Source organism: Pristiophorus japonicus, chromosome 6 (assembly GCF_044704955.1).
Source record: "Pristiophorus japonicus isolate sPriJap1 chromosome 6, sPriJap1.hap1, whole genome shotgun sequence".
Classification (NCBI taxonomy): domain Eukaryota; kingdom Metazoa; phylum Chordata; class Chondrichthyes; family Pristiophoridae; genus Pristiophorus; species Pristiophorus japonicus.
The window spans coordinates 232,552,868-232,576,847 of record NC_091982.1 but is presented as its reverse complement, the minus strand read 5'-3'; the positions used below and the strand labels follow the sequence as shown (position 1 = coordinate 232,576,847).

At 45.6% G+C, this 23,980-nt stretch overlaps 1 protein-coding gene across 9 annotated transcripts in view; it reads right to left on the bottom strand.

Annotated features, from left to right (window-relative positions):
* Positions 1–23,980, bottom strand: part of hps3 (HPS3 biogenesis of lysosomal organelles complex 2 subunit 1) — a 119,362-nt gene that overhangs the window by 64,509 nt on the left and 30,873 nt on the right. For all 9 annotated transcript variants that reach the window (XM_070883693.1, XM_070883691.1, XM_070883698.1 and 6 more), the window contains 2 exons: positions 23,652–23,829; positions 21,439–21,669 (listed from right to left, as the gene is read on the bottom strand). In XM_070883693.1, the coding sequence (XP_070739794.1) occupies positions 21,439–21,669; positions 23,652–23,829 (409 nt within the window). The remainder of the gene's footprint in view (positions 1–21,438; positions 21,670–23,651; positions 23,830–23,980) is intronic.

Genomic DNA, 23,980 nt, shown 5'->3' with positions numbered 1-23,980 from the left:
TTTCAATGGAACGCAGTCACTCACTAAAACTGGGTATTTCAATGGAACGCAGTCACTCACTCACACTGGGTGTTTCAATGGGCAGTCAGTCACTAACACTGAGTGTTTCAATGGGCAGTAAGTCACTAACACTGGGTGTTTCAATGGTGTGCAGTCACGCACTAACACTGGGTGTTTCAATGGAATGCAGTCAGTCAGTAACACTGGGTGTTTCAATGGAATGCAGTCAGTCACTAACACTGGGTGTTTCAATGGAATGCAGTCAGTCACTAACACTGGGTGTTTCAATGGAACGCAGTCACTCACTAACATTGGGTGTTTCAATGGAATGCTGTCACTCGCTAACACTGGGTGTTTCAATGGAATGCAGTCACTCACTAACACTGAGTGTTTCAATGGGCAGTCACTCACTAACACTGCGTGTTTCAATGGAATGCAGTCAGTCACTAACACTGGGTGTTTCAATGGAACGCAGTCACTCACTAAAACTGGGTGTTTCAATGGGCAGTCACTCACTCACACTGGGTGTTTCAATGGGAAGTCACTCACTAACACTGAGTGTTTCAATGGGCAGTCACTCACTAACACTGAATGTATCAATGGGCAGTAACTCACTTACACTGGCTGTTTCAATGGGCAGTCAGTCACTAACACTGGGTGTTTCAATGGAACGCAGTCACTCACTAACACTGGGTGTTTCAATGGGCAGTCACTCACTTACACTGGCTGTTTCAATGGGCAGTCAGTCACTAACACTGGGTGTTTCAATGGAACGCAGTCACTCATTAACACTGGGTGTTTCAATGGGCGGTCAGTCACTAACATTGGGTGTTTCAATAGAATGCAGTCACTCACTAACACGGGTGTTTCAGTGTGCAGTCACTCACTAAAACTGGGTGTTTCAATGTGCAGTCAGTCACTTACATTGGGTGTTTCAATGGAACGCAGTCACTCACGAGCACTGGGTGTTTCAATGGAACGCAGTCACTCACTAACACTGGGTGTTTCAATGGGCAGTCAGTCACTTGCATTGGGTGTTTCAATGGAATGCAGTCAGTCACCAACACTGGGTGTTTCAATGGAATGCAGTCATTTACTAACACTGGGTATTTCAATGGAACGCAGTCACTCACTAACACTGGGTGTTTCAATGAAATGCAGTCAGTCACTAACACTGGGTGTTTCAATGGAACACAGTCAGTCACGAACACTGGTGTTTCAATGGGCAGTCACTCACTAACACTGCGTGTTTCAATGGAATGCAGTCAGTCACTAACACTGCGTGTTTCAATGGAATGCAGTCAGTCACTAACACTGCGTGTTTCAATGGAACACAGTCAGTCACGAACACTGAGTGTTTGAATGGGCAGTCACTAACACTGAGTGTTTCAATGGGCAGTCATTCACTAACACTGCGTGTTTCAATGGAATGCAGTCAGTCACTAACACTGCGTGTTTCAATGGAATGCAGTCAGTCACAAACACTGAGTGTTTCAATGGAACGCAGTCACTTACTAACACTGGGTATTTCAATGGAACGCAGTCACTCACTAACACTGGGTGTTTCAATGGAATGCAGTCAGTCACTAACACTGGGTGTTTCAATGGAACGCAGTCACACACTAACATTGGGTGTTTCAATGGAATGAAGTCAGTCAGTAACACTGGGTGTTTCAATGGAATGCAGTCAGTAACTAACACTGGGTGTTTCAATGGAATGCAGTCACTCACTCATACTGGGTGTTTCAATGGAATGCAGTAAGTCACTAACATTGGGTGTTTCAATGGAATGCAGTCACTCACTAACATTGGGTGTTTCAATGGAATGCTGTCACTCACTAACACTGAGTGTTTCAATGGGCAGTCAGTCACTAACACTGGGTGTTTCAATGGAACACAATCAGTCACGAACACTGGGTGTTTCAATGGAACACAGTCAGTCACTAACACTGAGTGTTTCAATGGGCAGTCACTCACTAACACTGCGTGTTTCAATGGAATGCAGTCAGTCACTAACACTGGGTGTTTCAATGGACCACAGTCACTCACTAACACTGGGTGTTTCAATGGAACGCAGTCACTCACTAAAACTGGGTGTTTCAATGGGCAGTCACTCACTAACACTGAATGTATCAATGGGCAGTCACTCACTAACACTGGGTGTTTCAATGGAATGCAGTCACTCACTAACACTGGGTGTTTCAATGGAACGCAGTCAGTCACTAACACTGGGTGTTTCAATGGAATGCATTCACTCTCTAATAATGGGTGTTTCAATGGAACGCAGTCACTCACTAACACTCGGTATTTCAATGGGCAGTCAGTCACTAACACTGGTTGTTTCAATGGGCAGTCACTCACTAACACTGGGTGTTTCAATGGAACGCAGTCAGTCACTAACACTGCGTGTTTCAATGGAATGCAGTCACTCACTAACACTGGGTATTTCAATGGAACGCAGTCAGTCACTAACTCTGGGTGTTTCAATGGAACGCAGTCACTCACTAACATTGGGTGTTTCAATGGAATGCAGTCAGTCACTAACACTGGGCGTTTCAATGGAATGCAGTCACTCACTAACACTGAGTGTTTCAATGGGCAGTCAGTCACTAACACTGGGTGTTTCAATGGAATGCAGTCATGTAACTAACATTGGGTGTTTCAATGGAATGCAGTAAGTCACTAACATTGGGTGTTTCAATGGAACGCAGACACTCACTAACACTGGGTATTTCAATGGAACGCAGTCTCTCACTAACACTGGGTGTTTCAATGGAATGCAGTCAGTCACTAACACTGGGTGTTTCAATGGAACGCAGCCACTCACTAACACTGGGTGTTTCAATGCAACGCACTCACTCACTAACACTGAGTGTTTCAATGGGCAGTCAGTCACTAACACTGGGTGTTTCAATGGAACACAGTCAGTCACTAACACTGGGTGTTTCAATGGAACACAGTCAGTCACGAACACTGAGTGTTTCAATGGGCAGTCACTCACTAACACTGCGTGTTTCAATGGAATGCAGTCAGTCACTAACACTGAGTGTTTCAAAGGAACGCAGTCACTCACTAAAACTGGGTATTTCAATGGGCAGTCAGTCACTAACACTGAGTGTTTCAATGGGCAGTAACTCACTAACACTGGGTGTTTCAATGGTATGCAGTCACGCACTAACACTGGGTGTTTCAATGGAACGCAGTCAGTCAGTAACACTGGGTGTTTCAATGGAATGCAGTCAGTCACTAACACTGGGTGTTTCAATGGAATGCAGTCAGTCACTAACACTGGGTGTTTCAATGGAACGCAGTCACTCACTAACATTGGGTGTTTCAATGGAATGCAGTCAGTCACTAACACTGGGTGTTTCAATGGAATGCAGTCAGTCACTAACACTGGGTGTTTCAATGGAATGCAGTCACTCACTAATACTGCGTGTTTCAATGGAATGCAGTCAGTCACTAACACTGAGTGTTTCAATGGAATGCAGTCACTCACAAACATTGGGTGTTTCAATGGAATGCTGTCACTCACTAACACTGGGTGTTTCAATGGAATGCAGTCACTCACTAACACTGAGTGTTTCAATGGGCAGTCAGTCACTCACACTGGGTGTTTCAATGGAACACAGTCAGTCACTAACACTGGGTGTTTCAATGGAACACAGTCAGTCACTAACACTGAGTGTTTCAATGGGCAGTCACTCACTAACACTGAGTGTTTCAATGGGCAGTCACTCACTAACACTGCGTGTTTCAATGGAATGCAGTCAGTCACTAACACTGGGTGTTTCAATGGAACGCAGTCACTCACTAAAACTGGGTGTTTCAATGGGCAGTCAGTCACTTACATTGGGTGTTTCAATGGAACGCAGTCACTCACGAACACTGGGTGTTTCAATGGAATGCAGTCTGTCACCAACACTGGGTGTTTCAATGGAATGCAGTCACTCACTAACACGGGTGTTTCAGTGGGCAGTCACTCACTCAAACTGGGTGTTTCAATGGGCAGTCACTCACTAACACTGAATGTATCAATGGGCAGTCACTCACTTACACTGGGTGTTTCAATGGAATGCAGTCACTCACTAACACTGGAGATTTCAATGGGCAGTCAGTCACTTGCATTGGGTGTTTCAATGGAACGCAGTCACTCACGAGCACTGGGTGTTTCAATGGAACGCAGTCACTCACTAACACTGGGTGTTTCAATGGGCAGTCAGTAACTTGCATTGGGTGTTTCAATGGAATGCAGTCAGTCACCAACACTGGGTGTTTCAATGGAATGCAGTCACTAACACTCGGTGTTTCAATGGAATGCAATCAGTCAGTAACACTGAGTGTTTCAATGGAATGCAGCCAGTCACCAACACTGGGTGTTTCAATGGAATGCAGTCACTCACTAATACTGGGTGTTTCAATGGAATGCAGTCACTCACTCACACTGGGTGTTTCAATGGGCAGTCAGTCACTAACACTGAGTGTTTCAATGGGCAGCAACTCACTAACACTGGGTGTTTCAATGGTGTGCAGTCACGCACTAACACTGGGTGTTTCAATGGAACGCAGTCAGTCAGTAACACTGGGTGTTTCAATGGAATGCACTCAGTCACTAACACTGGGTGTTTCAATGGAATGCAGTCAGTCACTAACACTGGGTGTTTCAATGGAACGCAGTCACTCACTAACATTGGGTGTTTCAATCGAATGCTGTCACTCGCTAACACTGGGTGTTTCAATGGAATGCAGTCACTCACTAACACTGAGTGTTTCAATGGGCAGTCAGTCACTCACACTGCGTGTTTCAATGGAACACAGTCAGTCACTAACACTGAGTGTTTCAATGGGCAGTCACTCACTAACACTGCGTGTTTCAATGGAATGCAGTCAGTCACTAACACTGGGTGTTTCAATGGAACGCAGTCACGCACTAAAACTGGGTGTTTCAATGGGCAGTCACTCACTAACACTGAATGTATCAATGGGCAGTTACTCACTAACACTGAGTGTTTCAATGGAATGCAGTCACTCACTAACACTGAGTGTTTCAATGGGCAGTCAGTCACTTACATTGGGTGTTTCAATGGAACGCAGTCACTCACGAACACTGGGTGTTTCAATGGAATGCAGTCACTCACTAACACGGGTGTTTCAGTGGGCAGTCACTCACTAAAACTGGGTGTTTCAATGGGCAGTCACTCACTAACACTGAATGTATCAATGGGCAGTCACTCACTTACACTGGCTGTTTCAATGGGCAGTCAGTCACTAACACTGGGTGTTTCAATGGAACGCAGTCACTCACTAACACTGGGTGTTTCAATGGGCAGTCACTCACTTACACTGGCTGTTTCAATGGGCAGTCAGTCACTAACACTGGGTGTTTCAATGGAACGCAGTCACTCACTAACACTGGGTGTTTCAATGGGCGGTCAGTCACTAACATTGGGTGTTTCAATAGAATGCAGTCACTCACTAACACGGGTGTTTCAGTGTGCAGTCACTCACTAAAACTGGGTGTTTCAATGGGCAGTCAGTCACTTACATTGGGTGTTTCAATGGAACGCAGTCACTCACGAGCACTGGGTGTTTCAATGGAACGCAGTGACTCACTAACACTGGGTGTTTCAATGGGCAGTCAGTCACTTGCATTGGGTGTTTCAATGGAATGCAGTCAGTCACCAACACTGGGTGTTTCAATGGAATGCAGTCACTAACACTGGGTGTTTCAATGGAATGCAGTCAGTCAGTAACACTGGGTGTTTCAATGGAATGCAGTCAGTCACTAACACTGGGTGTTTCAATGGAACACAGTCAGTCACTAACACTGGGTGTTTCAATGGAACACAGTCAGTCACTAACACTGGGTGTTTCAATGGAACACAGTCAGTCACTAACACTGGGTGTTTCAATGGAACACAGTCAGTCACTAACACTGAGTGTTTCAATGGGCAGTCACTCACTAACACTGAGTGTTTCAATGGGCAGTCACTCACTAACACTGCGTGTTTCAATGGAATGCAGTCAGTCACTAACACTGGGTGTTTCAATGGAACGCAGTCACTCACTAAAACTGGGTGTTTCAATGGGCAGTCACTCACTAACACTGAATGTATCAATGGGCAGTCACTCACTAACACTGGGTGTTTCAATAGGCAGTCACTCACGAACACTGGGTGTTTCAATGGAACGCAGTCACTCACTAACACTGAGTGTTTCAATGGAATGCAGTCACTCACTAACACTGAGTGTTTCAATGGGTAGTCACTCACTAACACTGGGTGTTTCAATGGGAAGTCACTCACTTACACTGGGTGTTTCAATGGGCAGTCACTCACTAACACTGGGTGTTTCAATGGGCAGTCAGTCACTAACACTGAGTGTTTCAATGGGCAGTAACTCACTAACACTGGGTGTTTCAATGGTATGCAGTCACGCACTAACACTGGGTGTTTCAATGGAACGCAGTCAGTCAGTAACACTGGGTGTTTCAATGGAATGCAGTCAGTCACTAACACTGGGTGTTTCAATGGAATGCAGTCAGTCACTAACACTGGGTGTTTCAATGGAACGCAGTCACTCACTAACATTGGGTGTTTCAATGGAATGCAGTCAGTCACTAACACTGGGTGTTTCAATGGAATGCAGTCAGTCACTAACACTGGGTGTTTCAATGGAATGCAGTCAGTCACTTGCATTGGGTGTTTCAATGGAATGCAGTCAGTCACCAACACTGGGTGTTTCAATGGAATGCAGTCACTAACACTGGGTGTTTCAATGGAATGCAGTCAGTCAGTAACACTGAGTGTTTCAATGGAATGCAGTCAGTCACCAACACTGGGTGTTTCAATGGAATGCAGTCACTCATTAATACTGGGTGTTTCAATGGAATGCAGTCAGTCACTAACACTGGGTGTTTCAATGGAATGCAGTCACTCACTAACATTGGGTGTTTCAATGGAATGCTGTCACTCACTAACACTGAGTGTTTCAATGGGCAGTCAGTCACTAACACTGGGTGTTTCAATGGAACACAATCAGTCACGAACACTGGGTGTTTCAATGGAACACAGTCAGTCACTAACACTGAGTGTTTCAATGGGCAGTCACTCACTAACACTGCGTGTTTCAATGGAATGCAGTCAGTCACTAACACTGGGTGTTTCAATGGACCACAGTCACTCACTAACACTGGGTGTTTCAATGGAACGCAGTCACTCACTAAAACTGGGTGTTTCAATGGGCAGTCACTCACTAACACTGAATGTATCAATGGGCAGTCACTCACTAACACTGCGTGTTTCAATGGAATGCAGCCACTCACTAACACTGGGTGTTTCAATGCAACGCACTCACTCACCAACACTGAGTGTTTCAATGGGCAGTCACTCACTAACACTGCGTGTTTCAATGGAACACAGTCAGTCACTAACACTGAGTGTTTCAAAGGAACGCAGTCACTCACTAAAACTGGGTATTTCAATGGAACGCAGTCACTCACTCACATTGGGTGTTTCAATGGGCAGTCAGTCACTAACACTGAGTGTTTCAATGGGCAGTAACTCACTGACACTGGGTGTTTCAATGGTATGCAGTCACGCACTAACACTGGGTGTTTCAATGGAACGCAGTCAGTCAGTAACACTGGGTGTTTCAATGGAATGCTGTCAGTCACTAACTCTGGGTGTTTCAATGGAATGCAGTCAGTCACTAACACTGGGTGTTTCAATGGAACGCAGTCACTCACTAACATTGGGTGTTTCAATGGAATGCAGTCAGTCACTAACACTGGGTGTTTCAATGGAATGCAGTCAGTCACTAACACTGGGTGTTTCAATGGAATGCAGTCACTCACAAACATTGGGTGTTTCAATGGAATGCTGTCACTCACTAACACTGGGTGTTTCAATGGAATGCAGTCACTCACTAACACTGAGTGTTTCAATGGGCAGTCAGTCACTCACACTGGGTGTTTCAATGGAACACAGTCAGTCACTAACACTGGGTGTTTCAATGGAACACAGTCAGTCACTAACACTGGGTGTTTCAATGGGCAGTCACTCACTAACACTGAGCGTTTCAATGGGCAGTCACTCACTAACACTGGGTGTTTCAATGGAACACAGTCAGTCACTAACACTGGGTGTTTCAATGGAACGCAGTCACTCACTAAAACTGGGTGTTTCAATGGGCAGTCACTCACTAACACTGAATGTGTCAATGGGCAGTTACTCATTAACACTGGGTGTTTCAATAGGCAGTCACTCACTAACACTGAGTGTTTCAATGGAATGCAGTCACTCACTAACACTGAGTGTTTCAATGGGTAGTCACTCACTAACACTGGGTGTTTCAATGGGAAGTCACTCACTAACACTGAGTGTTTCAATGGGCAGTCAGTCACTTACATTGGGTGTTTCAATGGAACGCAGTCACTCACGAACACTGGGTGTTTCAATGGAATGCAGTCAGTCACCAACACTGGGTGTTTCAATGGAATGCAGTCACTCACTAACACGGGTGTTTCAGTGGGCAGTCACTCACTAAAACTGGGTGTTTCAATGGGCAGTCACTCACTAACACTGAATGTATCAATGGGCAGTCACTCACTTACACTGGGTGTTTCAATGGAATGCAGTCAGTCAGTAACACTGGAGATTTCAATGGGCAGTCAGTCACTTGCATTGGGTGTTTCAATGGAACGCAGTCACTCACGAGCACTGGGTGTTTCAATGGAACGCAGTCACTCACTAACACTGGGTGTTTCAATGGGCAGTCAGTCACTTGCAGTGGGTGTTTCAATGGAATGCAGTCAGTCACCAACACTGGGTGTTTCAATGGAATGCAGTCACTAACACTGGGTGTTTCAATGGAATGCAGTCAGTCACTAACACTGGGTGTTTCAATGGAATGCAGTCAGTCACTAACACTGAGTGTTTCAATGGGCAGTCACTCACTAACACTGAGTGTTTCAATGGGCAGTCACTCACTAACACTGCGTGTTTCAATGGAATGCAGTCAGTCACTAACACTGGGTGTTTCAATGGAACGCAGTCACTCACTAAAACTGGGTGTTTCAATGGGCAGTCACTCACGAACACTGGGTGTTTCAATAGGCAGTCACTCACGAACACTGGGTGTTTCAATGGAATGCAGTCACTCACTAACACTGAGTGTTTCAATGGGTAGTCACTCACTAACACTGGGTGTTTCAATGGGAAGTCACTCACTTACACTGGGTATTTCAATGGGCAGTCACTCACTAACACTGGGTGTTTCAATGGAACGCAGTCACTCACTAAAACTGGGTATTTCAATGGAACGCAGTCACTCACTCACACTGGGTGTTTCAATGGGCAGTCAGTCACTAACACTGAGTGTTTCAATGGGCAGTAAGTCACTAACACTGGGTGTTTCAATGGTGTGCAGTCACGCACTAACACTGGGTGTTTCAATGGAATGCAGTCAGTCAGTAACACTGGGTGTTTCAATGGAATGCAGTCAGTCACTAACACTGGGTGTTTCAATGGAATGCAGTCAGTCACTAACACTGGGTGTTTCAATGGAACGCAGTCACTCACTAACATTGGGTGTTTCAATGGAATGCTGTCACTCGCTAACACTGGGTGTTTCAATGGAATGCAGTCACTCACTAACACTGAGTGTTTCAATGGGCAGTCACTCACTAACACTGCGTGTTTCAATGGAATGCAGTCAGTCACTAACACTGGGTGTTTCAATGGAACGCAGTCACTCACTAAAACTGGGTGTTTCAATGGGCAGTCACTCACTCACACTGGGTGTTTCAATGGGAAGTCACTCACTAACACTGAGTGTTTCAATGGGCAGTCACTCACTAACACTGAATGTATCAATGGGCAGTAACTCACTTACACTGGCTGTTTCAATGGGCAGTCAGTCACTAACACTGGGTGTTTCAATGGAACGCAGTCACTCACTAACACTGGGTGTTTCAATGGGCAGTCACTCACTTACACTGGCTGTTTCAATGGGCAGTCAGTCACTAACACTGGGTGTTTCAATGGAACGCAGTCACTCATTAACACTGGGTGTTTCAATGGGCGGTCAGTCACTAACATTGGGTGTTTCAATAGAATGCAGTCACTCACTAACACGGGTGTTTCAGTGTGCAGTCACTCACTAAAACTGGGTGTTTCAATGGGCAGTCAGTCACTTACATTGGGTGTTTCAATGGAACGCAGTCACTCACGAGCACTGGGTGTTTCAATGGAACGCAGTCACTCACTAACACTGGGTGTTTCAATGGGCAGTCAGTCACTTGCATTGGGTGTTTCAATGGAATGCAGTCAGTCACCAACACTGGGTGTTTCAATGGAATGCAGTCATTTACTAACACTGGGTATTTCAATGGAACGCAGTCACTCACTAACACTGGGTGTTTCAATGAAATGCAGTCAGTCACTAACACTGGGTGTTTCAATGGAACACAGTCAGTCACGAACACTGGTGTTTCAATGGGCAGTCACTCACTAACACTGCGTGTTTCAATGGAATGCAGTCAGTCACTAACACTGCGTGTTTCAATGGAATGCAGTCAGTCACTAACACTGGGTGTTTCAATGGAATGCAGTCAGTCACTAACACTGAGTGTTTCAATGGGCAGTCACTAACACTGAGTGTTTCAATGGGCAGTCACTCACTAACACTGCGTGTTTCAATGGAATGCATCAGTCACTAACACTGTGTGTTTCAATGGAATGCAGTCAGTCACTAACACTGGGTGTTTCAATGGGCAGTCACTCACTAACACTGCGTGTTTCAATGGAATGCAGTCAGTCACTAACACTGCGTGTTTCAATGGAACACAGTCAGTCACGAACACTGAGTGTTTGAATGGGCAGTCACTAACACTGAGTGTTTCAATGGGCAGTCATTCACTAACACTGCGTGTTTCAATGGAATGCAGTCAGTCACTAACACTGCGTGTTTCAATGGAATGCAGTCAGTCACAAACACTGAGTGTTTCAATGGAACGCAGTCACTTACTAACACTGGGTATTTCAATGGAACGCAGTCACTCACTAACACTGGGTGTTTCAATGGAATGCAGTCAGTCACTAACACTGGGTGTTTCAATGGAACGCAGTCACACACTAACATTGGGTGTTTCAATGGAATGAAGTCAGTCAGTAACACTGGGTGTTTCAATGGAATGCAGTCAGTAACTAACACTGGGTGTTTCAATGGAATGCAGTCACTCACTCATACTGGGTGTTTCAATGGAATGCAGTAAGTCACTAACATTGGGTGTTTCAATGGAATGCAGTCACTCACTAACATTGGGTGTTTCAATGGAATGCTGTCACTCACTAACACTGAGTGTTTCAATGGGCAGTCAGTCACTAACACTGGGTGTTTCAATGGAACACAATCAGTCACGAACACTGGGTGTTTCAATGGAACACAGTCAGTCACTAACACTGAGTGTTTCAATGGGCAGTCACTCACTAACACTGCGTGTTTCAATGGAATGCAGTCAGTCACTAACACTGGGTGTTTCAATGGACCACAGTCACTCACTAACACTGGGTGTTTCAATGGAACGCAGTCACTCACTAAAACTGGGTGTTTCAATGGGCAGTCACTCACTAACACTGAATGTATCAATGGGCAGCCACTCACTAACACTGGGTGTTTCAATGGAATGCAGTAACTCACTAACACTGGGTGTTTCAATGGAACGCAGTCAGTCACTAACACTGGGTGTTTCAATGGAATGCATTCACTCTCTAATAATGGGTGTTTCAATGGAACGCAGTCACTCACTAACACTCGGTATTTCAATGGGCAGTCAGTCACTAACACTGGTTGTTTCAATGGGCAGTCACTCACTAACACTGGGTGTTTCAATGGAACGCAGTCAGTCACTAACACTGCGTGTTTCAATGGAATGCAGTCACTCACTAACACTGGGTATTTCAATGGAACGCAGTCAGTCACTAACTCTGGGTGTTTCAATGGAACGCAGTCACTCACTAACATTGGGTGTTTCAATGGAATGCAGTCAGTCACTAACACTGGGCGTTTCAATGGAATGCAGTCACTCACTAACACTGAGTGTTTCAATGGGCAGTCAGTCACTAACACTGAGTGTTTCAATGGGCAGTCACTCACTAACACTGCGTGTTTCAATGGAATGCAGTCATGTAACTAACATTGGGTGTTTCAATGGAATGCAGTAAGTCACTAACATTGGGTGTTTCAATGGAACGCAGACACTCACTAACACTGGGTATTTCAATGGAACGCAGTCTCTCACTAACACTGGGTGTTTCAATGGAATGCAGTCAGTCACTAACACTGGGTGTTTCAATGGAACGCAGCCACTCACTAACACTGGGTGTTTCAATGCAACGCACTCACTCACTAACACTGAGTGTTTCAATGGGCAGTCAGTCACTAACACTGGGTGTTTCAATGGAACACAGTCAGTCACTAACACTGGGTGTTTCAATGGAACACAGTCAGTCACGAACACTGAGTGTTTCAATGGAACACAGTCAGTCACGAACACTGAGTGTTTCAATGGGCAGTCACTCACTAACACTGCGTGTTTCAATGGAATGCAGTCAGTCACTAACACTGAGTGTTTCAAAGGAACGCAGTCACTCACTAAAACTGGGTATTTCAATGGGCAGTCAGTCACTAACACTGAGTGTTTCAATGGGCAGTAACTCACTAACACTGGGTGTTTCAATGGTATGCAGTCACGCACTAACACTGGGTGTTTCAATGGAACGCAGTCAGTCAGTAACACTGGGTGTTTCAATGGAATGCAGTCAGTCACTAACACTGGGTGTTTCAATGGAATGCAGTCAGTCACTAACACTGGGTGTTTCAATGGAACGCAGTCACTCACTAACATTGGGTGTTTCAATGGAATGCAGTCAGTCACTAACACTGGGTGTTTCAATGGAATGCAGTCAGTCACTAACACTGGGTGTTTCAATGGAATGCAGTCACTCACTAATACTGCGTGTTTCAATGGAATGCAGTCAGTCACTAACACTGAGTGTTTCAATGGAATGCAGTCACTCACAAACATTGGGTGTTTCAATGGAATGCTGTCACTCACTAACACTGGGTGTTTCAATGGAATGCAGTCACTCACTAACACTGAGTGTTTCAATGGGCAGTCAGTCACTCACACTGGGTGTTTCAATGGAACACAGTCAGTCACTAACACTGGGTGTTTCAATGGAACACAGTCAGTCACTAACACTGAGTGTTTCAATGGGCAGTCACTCACTAACACTGAGTGTTTCAATGGGCAGTCACTCACTAACACTGAGTGTTTCAATGGGCAGTCACTCACTAACACTGCGTGTTTCAATGGAATGCAGTCAGTCACTAACACTGGGTGTTTCAATGGAACGCAGTCACTCACTAAAACTGGGTGTTTCAATGGGCAGTCAGTCACTTACATTGGGTGTTTCAATGGAACGCAGTCACTCACGAACACTGGGTGTTTCAATGGAATGCAGTCTGTCACCAACACTGGGTGTTTCAATGGAATGCAGTCACTCACTAACACGGGTGTTTCAGTGGGCAGTCACTCACTCAAACTGGGTGTTTCAATGGGCAGTCACTCACTAACACTGAATGTATCAATGGGCAGTCACTCACTTACACTGGGTGTTTCAATGGAATGCAGTCACTCACTAACACTGGAGATTTCAATGGGCAGTCAGTCACTTGCATTGGGTGTTTCAATGGAACGCAGTCACTCACGAGCACTGGGTGTTTCAATGGAACGCAGTCACTCACTAACACTGGGTGTTTCAATGGGCAGTCAGTAACTTGCATTGGGTGTTTCAATGGAATGCAGTCAGTCACCAACACTGGGTGTTTCAATGGAATGCAGTCACTAACACTGGGTGTTTCAATGGAATGCAATCAGTCAGTAACACTGAGTGTTTCAATGGAATGCAGCCAGTCACCAACACTGGGTGTTTCAATGGAATGCAGTCACTCACTAATACTGGGTGTTTCAATGGAATGCAGTCACTCACTCACACTGGGTGTTTCAATGGGCAGTCAGTCACTAACACTGAGTGTTTCAATGGGCAGCAACTCACTAACACTGGGTGTTTCAATGGTGTGCAGTCACGCACTAACACTGGGTGTTTCAATGGAACGCAGTCAGTCAGTAACACTGGGTGTTTCAATGGAATGCACTCAGTCACTAACACTGGGTGTTTCAATGGAATGCAGTCAGTCACTAACACTGGGTGTTTCAATGGAACGCAGTCACTCACTAACATTGGGTGTTTCAATCGAATGCTGTCACTCGCTAACACTGGGTGTTTCAATGGAATGCAGTCACTCACTAACACTGAGTGTTTCAATGGGCAGTCAGTCACTCACACTGCGTGTTTCAATGGAACACAGTCAGTCACTAACACTGAGTGTTTCAATGGGCAGTCACTCACTAACACTGCGTGTTTCAATGGAATGCAGTCAGTCACTAACACTGGGTGTTTCAATGGAACGCAGTCACGCACTAAAACTGGGTGTTTCAATGGGCAGTCACTCACTAACACTGAATGTATCAATGGGCAGTTACTCACTAACACTGAGTGTTTCAATGGAATGCAGTCACTCACTAACACTGAGTGTTTCAATGGGCAGTCAGTCACTTACATTGGGTGTTTCAATGGAACGCAGTCACTCACGAACACTGGGTGTTTCAATGGAATGCAGTCAGTCACCAACACTGGGTGTTTCAATGGAATGCAGTCACTCACTAACACGGGTGTTTCAGTGGGCAGTCACTCACTAAAACTGGGTGTTTCAATGGGCAGTCACTCACTAACACTGAATGTATCAATGGGCAGTCACTCACTTACACTGGCTGTTTCAATGGGCAGTCAGTCACTAACACTGGGTGTTTCAATGGAACGCAGTCACTCACTAACACTGGGTGTTTCAATGGGCAGTCACTCACTTACACTGGCTGTTTCAATGGGCAGTCAGTCACTAACACTGGGTGTTTCAATGGAACGCAGTCACTCACTAACACTGGGTGTTTCAATGGGCGGTCAGTCACTAACATTGGGTGTTTCAATAGAATGCAGTCACTCACTAACACGGGTGTTTCAGTGTGCAGTCACTCACTAAAACTGGGTGTTTCAATGGGCAGTCAGTCACTTACATTGGGTGTTTCAATGGAACGCAGTCACTCACGAGCACTGGGTGTTTCAATGGAACGCAGTGACTCACTAACACTGGGTGTTTCAATGGGCAGTCAGTCACTTGCATTGGGTGTTTCAATGGAATGCAGTCAGTCACCAACACTGGGTGTTTCAATGGAATGCAGTCACTAACACTGGGTGTTTCAATGGAATGCAGTCAGTCAGTAACACTGGGTGTTTCAATGGAATGCAGTCAGTCACTAACACTGGGTGTTTCAATGGAACACAGTCAGTCACTAACACTGGGTGTTTCAATGGAACACAGTCAGTCACTAACACTGGGTGTTTCAATGGAACACAGTCAGTCACTAACACTGGGTGTTTCAATGGAACACAGTCAGTCACTAACACTGAGTGTTTCAATGGGCAGTCACTCACTAACACTGAGTGTTTCAATGGGCAGTCACTCACTAACACTGCGTGTTTCAATGGAATGCAGTCAGTCACTAACACTGGGTGTTTCAATGGAACGCAGTCACTCACTAAAACTGGGTGTTTCAATGGGCAGTCACTCACTAACACTGAATGTATCAATGGGCAGTCACTCACTTACACTGGCTGTTTCAATGGGCAGTCAGTCACTAACACTGGGTGTTTCAATGGAACGCAGTCACTCACTAACACTGGGTGTTTCAATGGGCAGTCACTCACTTACACTGGCTGTTTCAATGGGCAGTCAGTCACTAACACTGGGTGTTTCAATGGAACGCAGTCACTCACTAACACTGGGTGTTTCAATGGGCGGTCAGTCACTAACATTGGGTGTTTCAATAGAATGCAGTCACTCACTAACACGGGTGTTTCAGTGTGCAGTCACTCACTAAAACTGGGTGTTTCAATGGGCAGTCAGTCACTTACATTGGGTGTTTCAATGGAACGCAGTCACTCACGAGCACTGGGTGTTTCAATGGAACGCAGTGACTCACTAACACTGGGTGTTTCAATGGGCAGTCAGTCACTTGCATTGGGTGTTTCAATGGAATGCAGTCAGTCACCAACACTGGGTGTTTCAATGGAATGCAGTCACTAACACTGGGTGTTTCAATGGAATGCAGTCAGTCAGTAACACTGGGTGTTTCAATGGAATGCAGTCAGTCACTAACACTGGGTGTTTCAATGGAACACAGTCAGTCACTAACACTGGGTGTTTCAATGGAACACAGTCAGTCACTAACACTGGGTGTTTCAATGGAACACAGTCAGTCACTAACACTGGGTGTTTCAATGGAACACAGTCAGTCACTAACACTGAGTGTTTCAATGGGCAGTCACTCACTAACACTGAGTGTTTCAATGGGCAGTCACTCACTAACACTGCGTGTTTCAATGGAATGCAGTCAGTCACTAACACTGGGTGTTTCAATGGAACGCAGTCACTCACTAAAACTGGGTGTTTCAATGGGCAGTCACTCACTAACACTGAATGTATCAATGGGCAGTCACTCACTAACACTGGGTGTTTCAATAGGCAGTCACTCACGAACACTGGGTGTTTCAATGGAACGCAGTCACTCACTAACACTGAGTGTTTCAATGGAATGCAGTCACTCACTAACACTGAGTGTTTCAATGGGTAGTCACTCACTAACACTGGGTGTTTCAATGGGAAGTCACTCACTTACACTGGGTGTTTCAATGGGCAGTCACTCACTAACACTGGGTGTTTCAATGGGCAGTCAGTCACTAACACTGAGTGTTTCAATGGGCAGTAACTCACTAACACTGGGTGTTTCAATGGTATGCAGTCACGCACTAACACTGGGTGTTTCAATGGAACGCAGTCAGTCAGTAACACTGGGTGTTTCAATGGAATGCAGTCAGTCACTAACACTGGGTGTTTCAATGGAATGCAGTCAGTCACTAACACTGGGTGTTTCAATGGAACGCAGTCACTCACTAACATTGGGTGTTTCAATGGAATGCAGTCAGTCACTAACACTGGGTGTTTCAATGGAATGCAGTCAGTCACTAACACTGGGTGTTTCAATGGAATGCAGTCAGTCACTTGCATTGGGTGTTTCAATGGAATGCAGTCAGTCACCAACACTGGGTGTTTCAATGGAATGCAGTCACTAACACTGGGTGTTTCAATGGAATGCAGTCAGTCAGTAACACTGAGTGTTTCAATGGAATGCAGTCAGTCACCAACACTGGGTGTTTCAATGGAATGCAGTCACTCATTAATACTGGGTGTTTCAATGGAATGCAGTCAGTCACTAACACTGGGTGTTTCAATGGAACACAGTCAGTCACTAACACTGGGTGTTTCAATGGAACACAGTCAGTCACTAACACTGGGTGTTTCAATGGAACGCAGTCACTCACTAAAACTGGGTGTTTCAATGGGCAGTCACTCACTAACACTGAATGTATCAATGGGCAGTCACTCACTAACACTGGGTGTTTCAATAGGCAGTCACTCACGAACACTGGGTGTTTCAATAGGCAGTCACTCACGAACACTGGGTGTTTCAATGGAACGCAGTCACTCACTAACACTGAGTGTTTCAATGGAATGCATTCACTCACTAACACTGGGTGTTTCAATCGAGTGCAGTTACTTACTAACACTGGGTGTTTCAATGGAACGCACTCAGTCACTAACACTGAGTGTTTCAATGGGCAGTCAGTCACTTACATTGGGTGTTTCAATGGAACGCAGTCACTCACGAACACTGGGTGTTTCAATGGAATGCAGTCAGTCACCAACACTGGGTGTTTCAATGGAATGCAGTCACTCACTAACACGGGTGTTTCAGTGGGCAGTCACTCACTAAAACTGGCTGTTTCAATGGGCAATCACTCACTAACACTGAATGTATCAATGGGCAGTCACTCACTTACACTGAGTGTTTCAATGGAATGCAGTCACTCACTAACACTGAATGTATCAATGGGCAGTCACTCACTTACACTGGCTGTTTCAATGGGCAGTCAGTCACTAACACTGGGTGTTTCAATGGAACGCAGTCACTCACTAACACTGGGTGTTTCAATGGGCGGTCAGTCACTAACATTGGGTGTTTCAATAGAATGCAGTCACTCACTAACACGGGTGTTTCAGTGTGCAGTCACTCACTAACACTGGGTGTTTCAATGGGCAGTCACTCACTAACACTGGGTGTTTCAATGGGCAGTCAGTCACTTGCATTGGGTGTTTCAATGGAATGCAGTCAGTCACCAACACTGAGTGTTTCAATGGAACGCAGTCACTCACTAACACTGGGTGTTTCAATGGGCAGTCACTCACTAACAGTGGGTGTTTCAATCGAGTGCAGTCACTTACTAACACTGGGTGTTTCAATGGAACGCACTCAGTCACTAACACTGAGTGTTTCAATGGGCAGTCAGTCACTTACATTGGGTGTTTCAATGGAACGCAGTCACTCACGAACACTGGGTGTTTCAATGGAATGCAGTCAGTCACCAACACTGGGTGTTTCAATGGAATGCAGTCACTCACTAACACGGGTGTTTCAGTGGGCAGTCACTCACTAAAACTGGCTGTTTCAATGGGCAGTCACTCACTAACACTGAATGTATCAATGGGCAGTCACTCACTTACACTGGGTGTTTCAATGGAATGCAGTCACTCACTAACACTGGGTGTTTCAATGGGCAGTCACTCACTAACACTGGGTGTTTCAATCGAGTGCAGTCACTCACTAACACTGGGTGTTTCAATGGGCAGTCAGTCACTAGCAATGGGTGTTTCAATGGGCAGTCAGTCACTCATTAACACTGAGTGTTTCAATGGAACGCAGTCACTCACTAACACTGGGAGTTTCATGGCTGATCCGATCATGGACTCAGCTCCACTTCCCTGCCTGGTCCCCATAACCCCTTAACCCCTTATTGTTTAAGAAACTGTCCATCTCTGTCTTAAATTTATTTAATGTCCCAGCTTCCACAGCTCTCTGAGGCAGCGAAGTCCAGAGATTTACAACCCTCTGAGAGAAGAAATTCCTCCTTAGAAACCTAGAAAATAGGTGCAGGTATTGGCCATTCGGCCCTTCGAGCCTGCACCACCATTCAATATGATCATAGCTGATCATGCAACTTCAGTACCCCATTCCTGCTTTCTCTCCATATCCCTTGATCTCTTTCGCCATAAGGGCCACATCTAACTCCCTTTTGAATATATCTAGTGAACTGGCCTCAACAACATTCTGTGGTAGAGAATTCCACACGTTCACAATTCTCTGAGTGAAGAAGTTTCTCCTCATCTCGGTCCTAAATGGCTTACACTTTACCCTTCGACTGTGACCCCTGGTTCTGGACTTCCCCAACATCGGGAACATTCTTACTGCATCTAACCTGTCCAATCCCGTCATATGTTTACATGTTTCAATGAGGTCCCCTCTCATTCTTCTAAATTCCAGTGAATATAAGCCTAGTCGATCCAGTCTTTCTTCATATGTCAGTCCTGCTATCCCGGGAATCAGTCTGGTGAACCTTCGCTGCACTCTGTCCTTCCTCAGATTGGGAGTGCAAAACTGTACACAATATTCCAGGTGTGGCCTCACCAAGGCCCTGTACAACTGCAGTCAGACCTCCCTGCTCCTATACTCAAATCCTCTCACTATGAAGGCCAACATGCCATTTGCCACCTTCACTGCCTGCTGTACCTGCATGCCAACCTTCAATGACTGATGTATCATGACACTCAGGTCTCGTTGCACCTCCCCTTTTCCTAATTTATCACCATTCAGATAATATTCTGCCTTCCTGTTTTTGCCACCAAAGTGGATAACCTCACATTTATCTACATCATACTTAGATAAGGAAATCTGCTGTCCTTACCCGGTCTGGCCTATATGTGACTCCAGACCCACAGCAATGTGGTTGACTCTCAAATGGCGGTTCCCCACCACCTTCTCGAGGGCAATTAGGGATGAGCAATAAATGCCGGCATTGCCAGCGACGCCCACATCCTGTGAATTATTTTTTTTAAGTACTGGGGCACATTACAGTTTAAGAGTTGTAGGTGCCTCATCCATTGCAAAGGAAAACACTCCGTGGTGGGGGCGAGGCAGGGGCAGTGGGGCGGGGGGGAAGAATACTCACACTAAACAGCTATCATTTACATGTATTATTGGAGTTTTATCGCTAAGTGATTGAAAGTACAGCTACAAGTGTTTATAAAATAGTGGCTATTTATCCTAGCAAAGGGTGGGAGGATGTGAGGAGGCTTGTGTTGGGCCGAATGGCCGGTTTCCGAGCTGTAAATTCTGTGCAGTTAACGAGGGGAGAAATAGCAGTGCACAGACATGGAACAGCTTTAGCACGCAGTGTGAACAAACTCTCGGCTCAGGGACAACATGGGCCAACTGCAGAGTAGCACTTCCTCTATTGTGCTCCAATAATGTACTTTATCCCCAATCTCAGTAAAGCACCTGCCAACAGTGCAGCGGGCCACTTTCACTTCCTGTACCAACTGCTCCGACAGCTGGTGTCGGAATTGGAAGTTTCACACTGATAAAGAGAAAGCCAATTTTGGGTCAATTTAGGCCCGGTCATTGCATTCGAGGACGAGCTACAGCTACTCAAATCTGTCCGACATCATACTCACTGATGGACCAAAACGTGGAGATTTTCAGCTCATCACTCAATCCTTCGTTCTAGAGCAACACTGGGCTCCAACTCAGAATTCCTACTACAATTTTTATTTAGTGTTTGGTGTGGAGCCAACTCCCTTTGCACAAACAACAACAACTTGAATTTATATAGCGCCTTTAACGTTGTGAAATATCCCAACACTGCACATGTAGCAGAAGGATCTTGCGGAGACACCTGGGAGTCCCTGGCCAAAAAATCCGCCCTAAGTGGAGGAGGTGCATCCGGGAGGGCGCAGAGCACCTCGTGTCTCATCGCCGAGAGCATGCAAAAATCAAGCGCAGGCAGCGGAAAGAGCGTGCGGCAAACCAGACTCCCCACCCACCCTTTCCTTCAACCACTGTCTGTCCCACCTGTGACAGAGACTGTAATTCCCGTATTGGACTGTTCAGCCACCCAAGGACTCATTTTTAGAATGGAAGCAAGTCTTCCTCGATTCCGAGGGACTGCCTATGATATTGATGAGCAGAAACATGAGCTAAACCAAGAAGCTGTGGTACAGGTGATGCCCAGCTTGGGTTTTGAAAGGCTTGCAGGTAAGTCAGAGCTCGCGGACGGCGCAAAGATTTTGAGATACCAACTCCACCTCGGTATACCGCTCCATGGCCATCTGGTACTTCTGCGGGTCTTCGATTCTCAGCGCCACCGTTGCTTTGGTCAGCGTCACCAGGGCCGATGGGCTGATTGCGGCCAGCCTCTCCAGATGGTCCCACGCGGTTCTCAGGCACACGTTTCTCATGCATGGGCTGCACAAGACGTGAGGAATTTGGGTTGGTTCCGCCAGCTTGAATATGTGCAACACCTGGTTTGCTGTGTCCTATAGGATTGATGATAATTTCCAATAAGCAAACAAGAGTATTTTATTAAAAGAATGCTCCATCCAGCCCCTGTGGGCTCCAAACTCCAGGGAATCATTGAAATTCAACTCTTACGCTTATCTTTTTAAAAAATCTTTAGGCTCGTACAACAACCTGAATTTATATAGCACCTTTTACACCATAAAATGTCCTAAGGTGCTTCACAGAAGCGTGATCAGACACAATTTGACACTGAGTCATGGAAGGAGATCTAAGGACATATGCCCAAAAGCTTGGTCAAACAAGTAGGTTTTAAGGAGTGTCTTAAAGGAGAAGAGGGAAGTTAAGAGGCGGAGAGGTTTAGGGAGGGAGGGAATTCCAGAGCTTAGGGCCTCGCAACAGAAGGCACGGCCGCCAATAGTGGAGCAAAGAAAATTACAAGAGGCCAGAATTGAAGGAACACAGAGCTCTCGGAGGTTTTTTAGGGCTGGAGGAGGTTCCATGGAGGGATTTCAACAGAAGGATGAAAATTTCAATATTGAGATGTTGCCAGGTCTGGAGTCAATGTGGGCTAGTGAGCACAGGGGTGATGGATGGGCGGTGTTTGGTGTGAGATATACTAAAACTGTACAGCACTCTGGTCAGACCACACAGAGCACATTGTCCAGTTTTTGTTCCCAAAGATACAAGAGAGAGACATTTCAGCCAAGGAAGAGTTGGAGGAAAAGCCAAGAGACCAATCTCGAGCATCAGAAGATCGAACGGTGAAAAGAATTGAAGAAACTTGCATTGGAGGCAGTTCAGAGAAAGTTCACAAGGTTGATCCCGGGAATAAGGGGGTTGACTTATGAGGAAAGGTTGAGTAGTTTGGGGCTCTACTCATTGGAATTCAGAAGAATGAAAGGTGATCTTATTGAAACGTATAAGATTATGAGGGGGCTTGACAAGGTGGATGCAGAGAGGATGTTTCCACTGATAGGGGATGACTAGAATTCGGGGACATAGTCTCAGAATAAGGGGCCACCCATTTAAAACAGAGATGAGGAGGAATTTCTTCTCTGAGGGTTGTAAATCTGTGGACTTCTCTGCCTCAGAGAGCTGTGGAGGCTGGGTCACTGAATAAATTTAAGGCGGAGATAGATTTTTGAGCGATAAGGGAGTAAAGGGTTATGGGAAGTGGGCGGGGAAATGGAGCTGAGTCCATGATCAGATCAGCCATGATCTTATTGCATGGCGGAGCAGGCTCGAGGGGCCAAATGGCCTACTCCTGCTCCTATTTCTTATGTTCTTATGTTCGTAAACTTGGGCTTTTCAGTCTTGAAAGGAGGCACAGCTAAGACAGGACCTGAGAGGTAAGTAAATTACGAAGTGAAAGAAAAGGTAAATGCAAAACACTACTTCAAACTAAACTGCGATAGTGGACCAACGAGACACAGGTTCAAACGAACGAGAGGCAAATGATGTCAGAATGTTCTTAATGCAAAGAGCGATTGACACATGAAATGGATTCTGAGCAGGGCAACATGGAAAAATGCTGAAACCATTTGTTGTGAAGGTGGTGGATGGTGGAGTGTTGGGGGAGGGGGGGTGGGGGGGTTGCGAGAAGAGAGAGGAACTCACAGTGTCTTTCTGGCTGGATGGGTGAAATTGCTTTCTCATGTATGTCTACTGTGTGTTTATAGGTATAGTCCTTTAGATCCAACCTCTGGGTTAGTTACATAGCTAATTGGCAGACAGATACATCTTGGACTCATCATTATAGTCCTTACTACTAGGGGGATCAAGGGGTATGGCGAGAAAGCAGGAATGGGGTACTGAAGTTGCATGTTCAGCCATGAACTCATTGAATGGCGGTGCAGGCTCGAAGGGCCGAATGGCCTACTCCTGCACCTATTTTCTATGTTTCTATGAAACAGTAGCAGCCAGAGAGTGTTAGACAGCACAGCATGCAATATCCAGACTGTATCAGATTGCATCCAAGGCTACAATTAAAACCGCTTACTGCACTCAGTGGCTCTTCGATTTCCTCATAGACAGAATGCTTTAAGTAGTACATAAATCCATTTCCAAATTTCTGAGGTCCATTTTCCCACGAAGGCCTTCTGCTGATTAGTTCACTCAGTGACATTCCCGACATTTTATAGTAGGGGAGAGTGAGGTGAAAGTCATCCATCTCAAACCTGTTGCCAAAATAAAGCCCTGCATCAGTTAACGCAGCCTTTAACACAGATTAAAAACATGAGATTGCTCAACTCCTTAATTTGGTGCTCACTCGGGTATACTACCAGTTAATAGAAAACCAGGGAGTCATCAATTACCATACTCATTCTA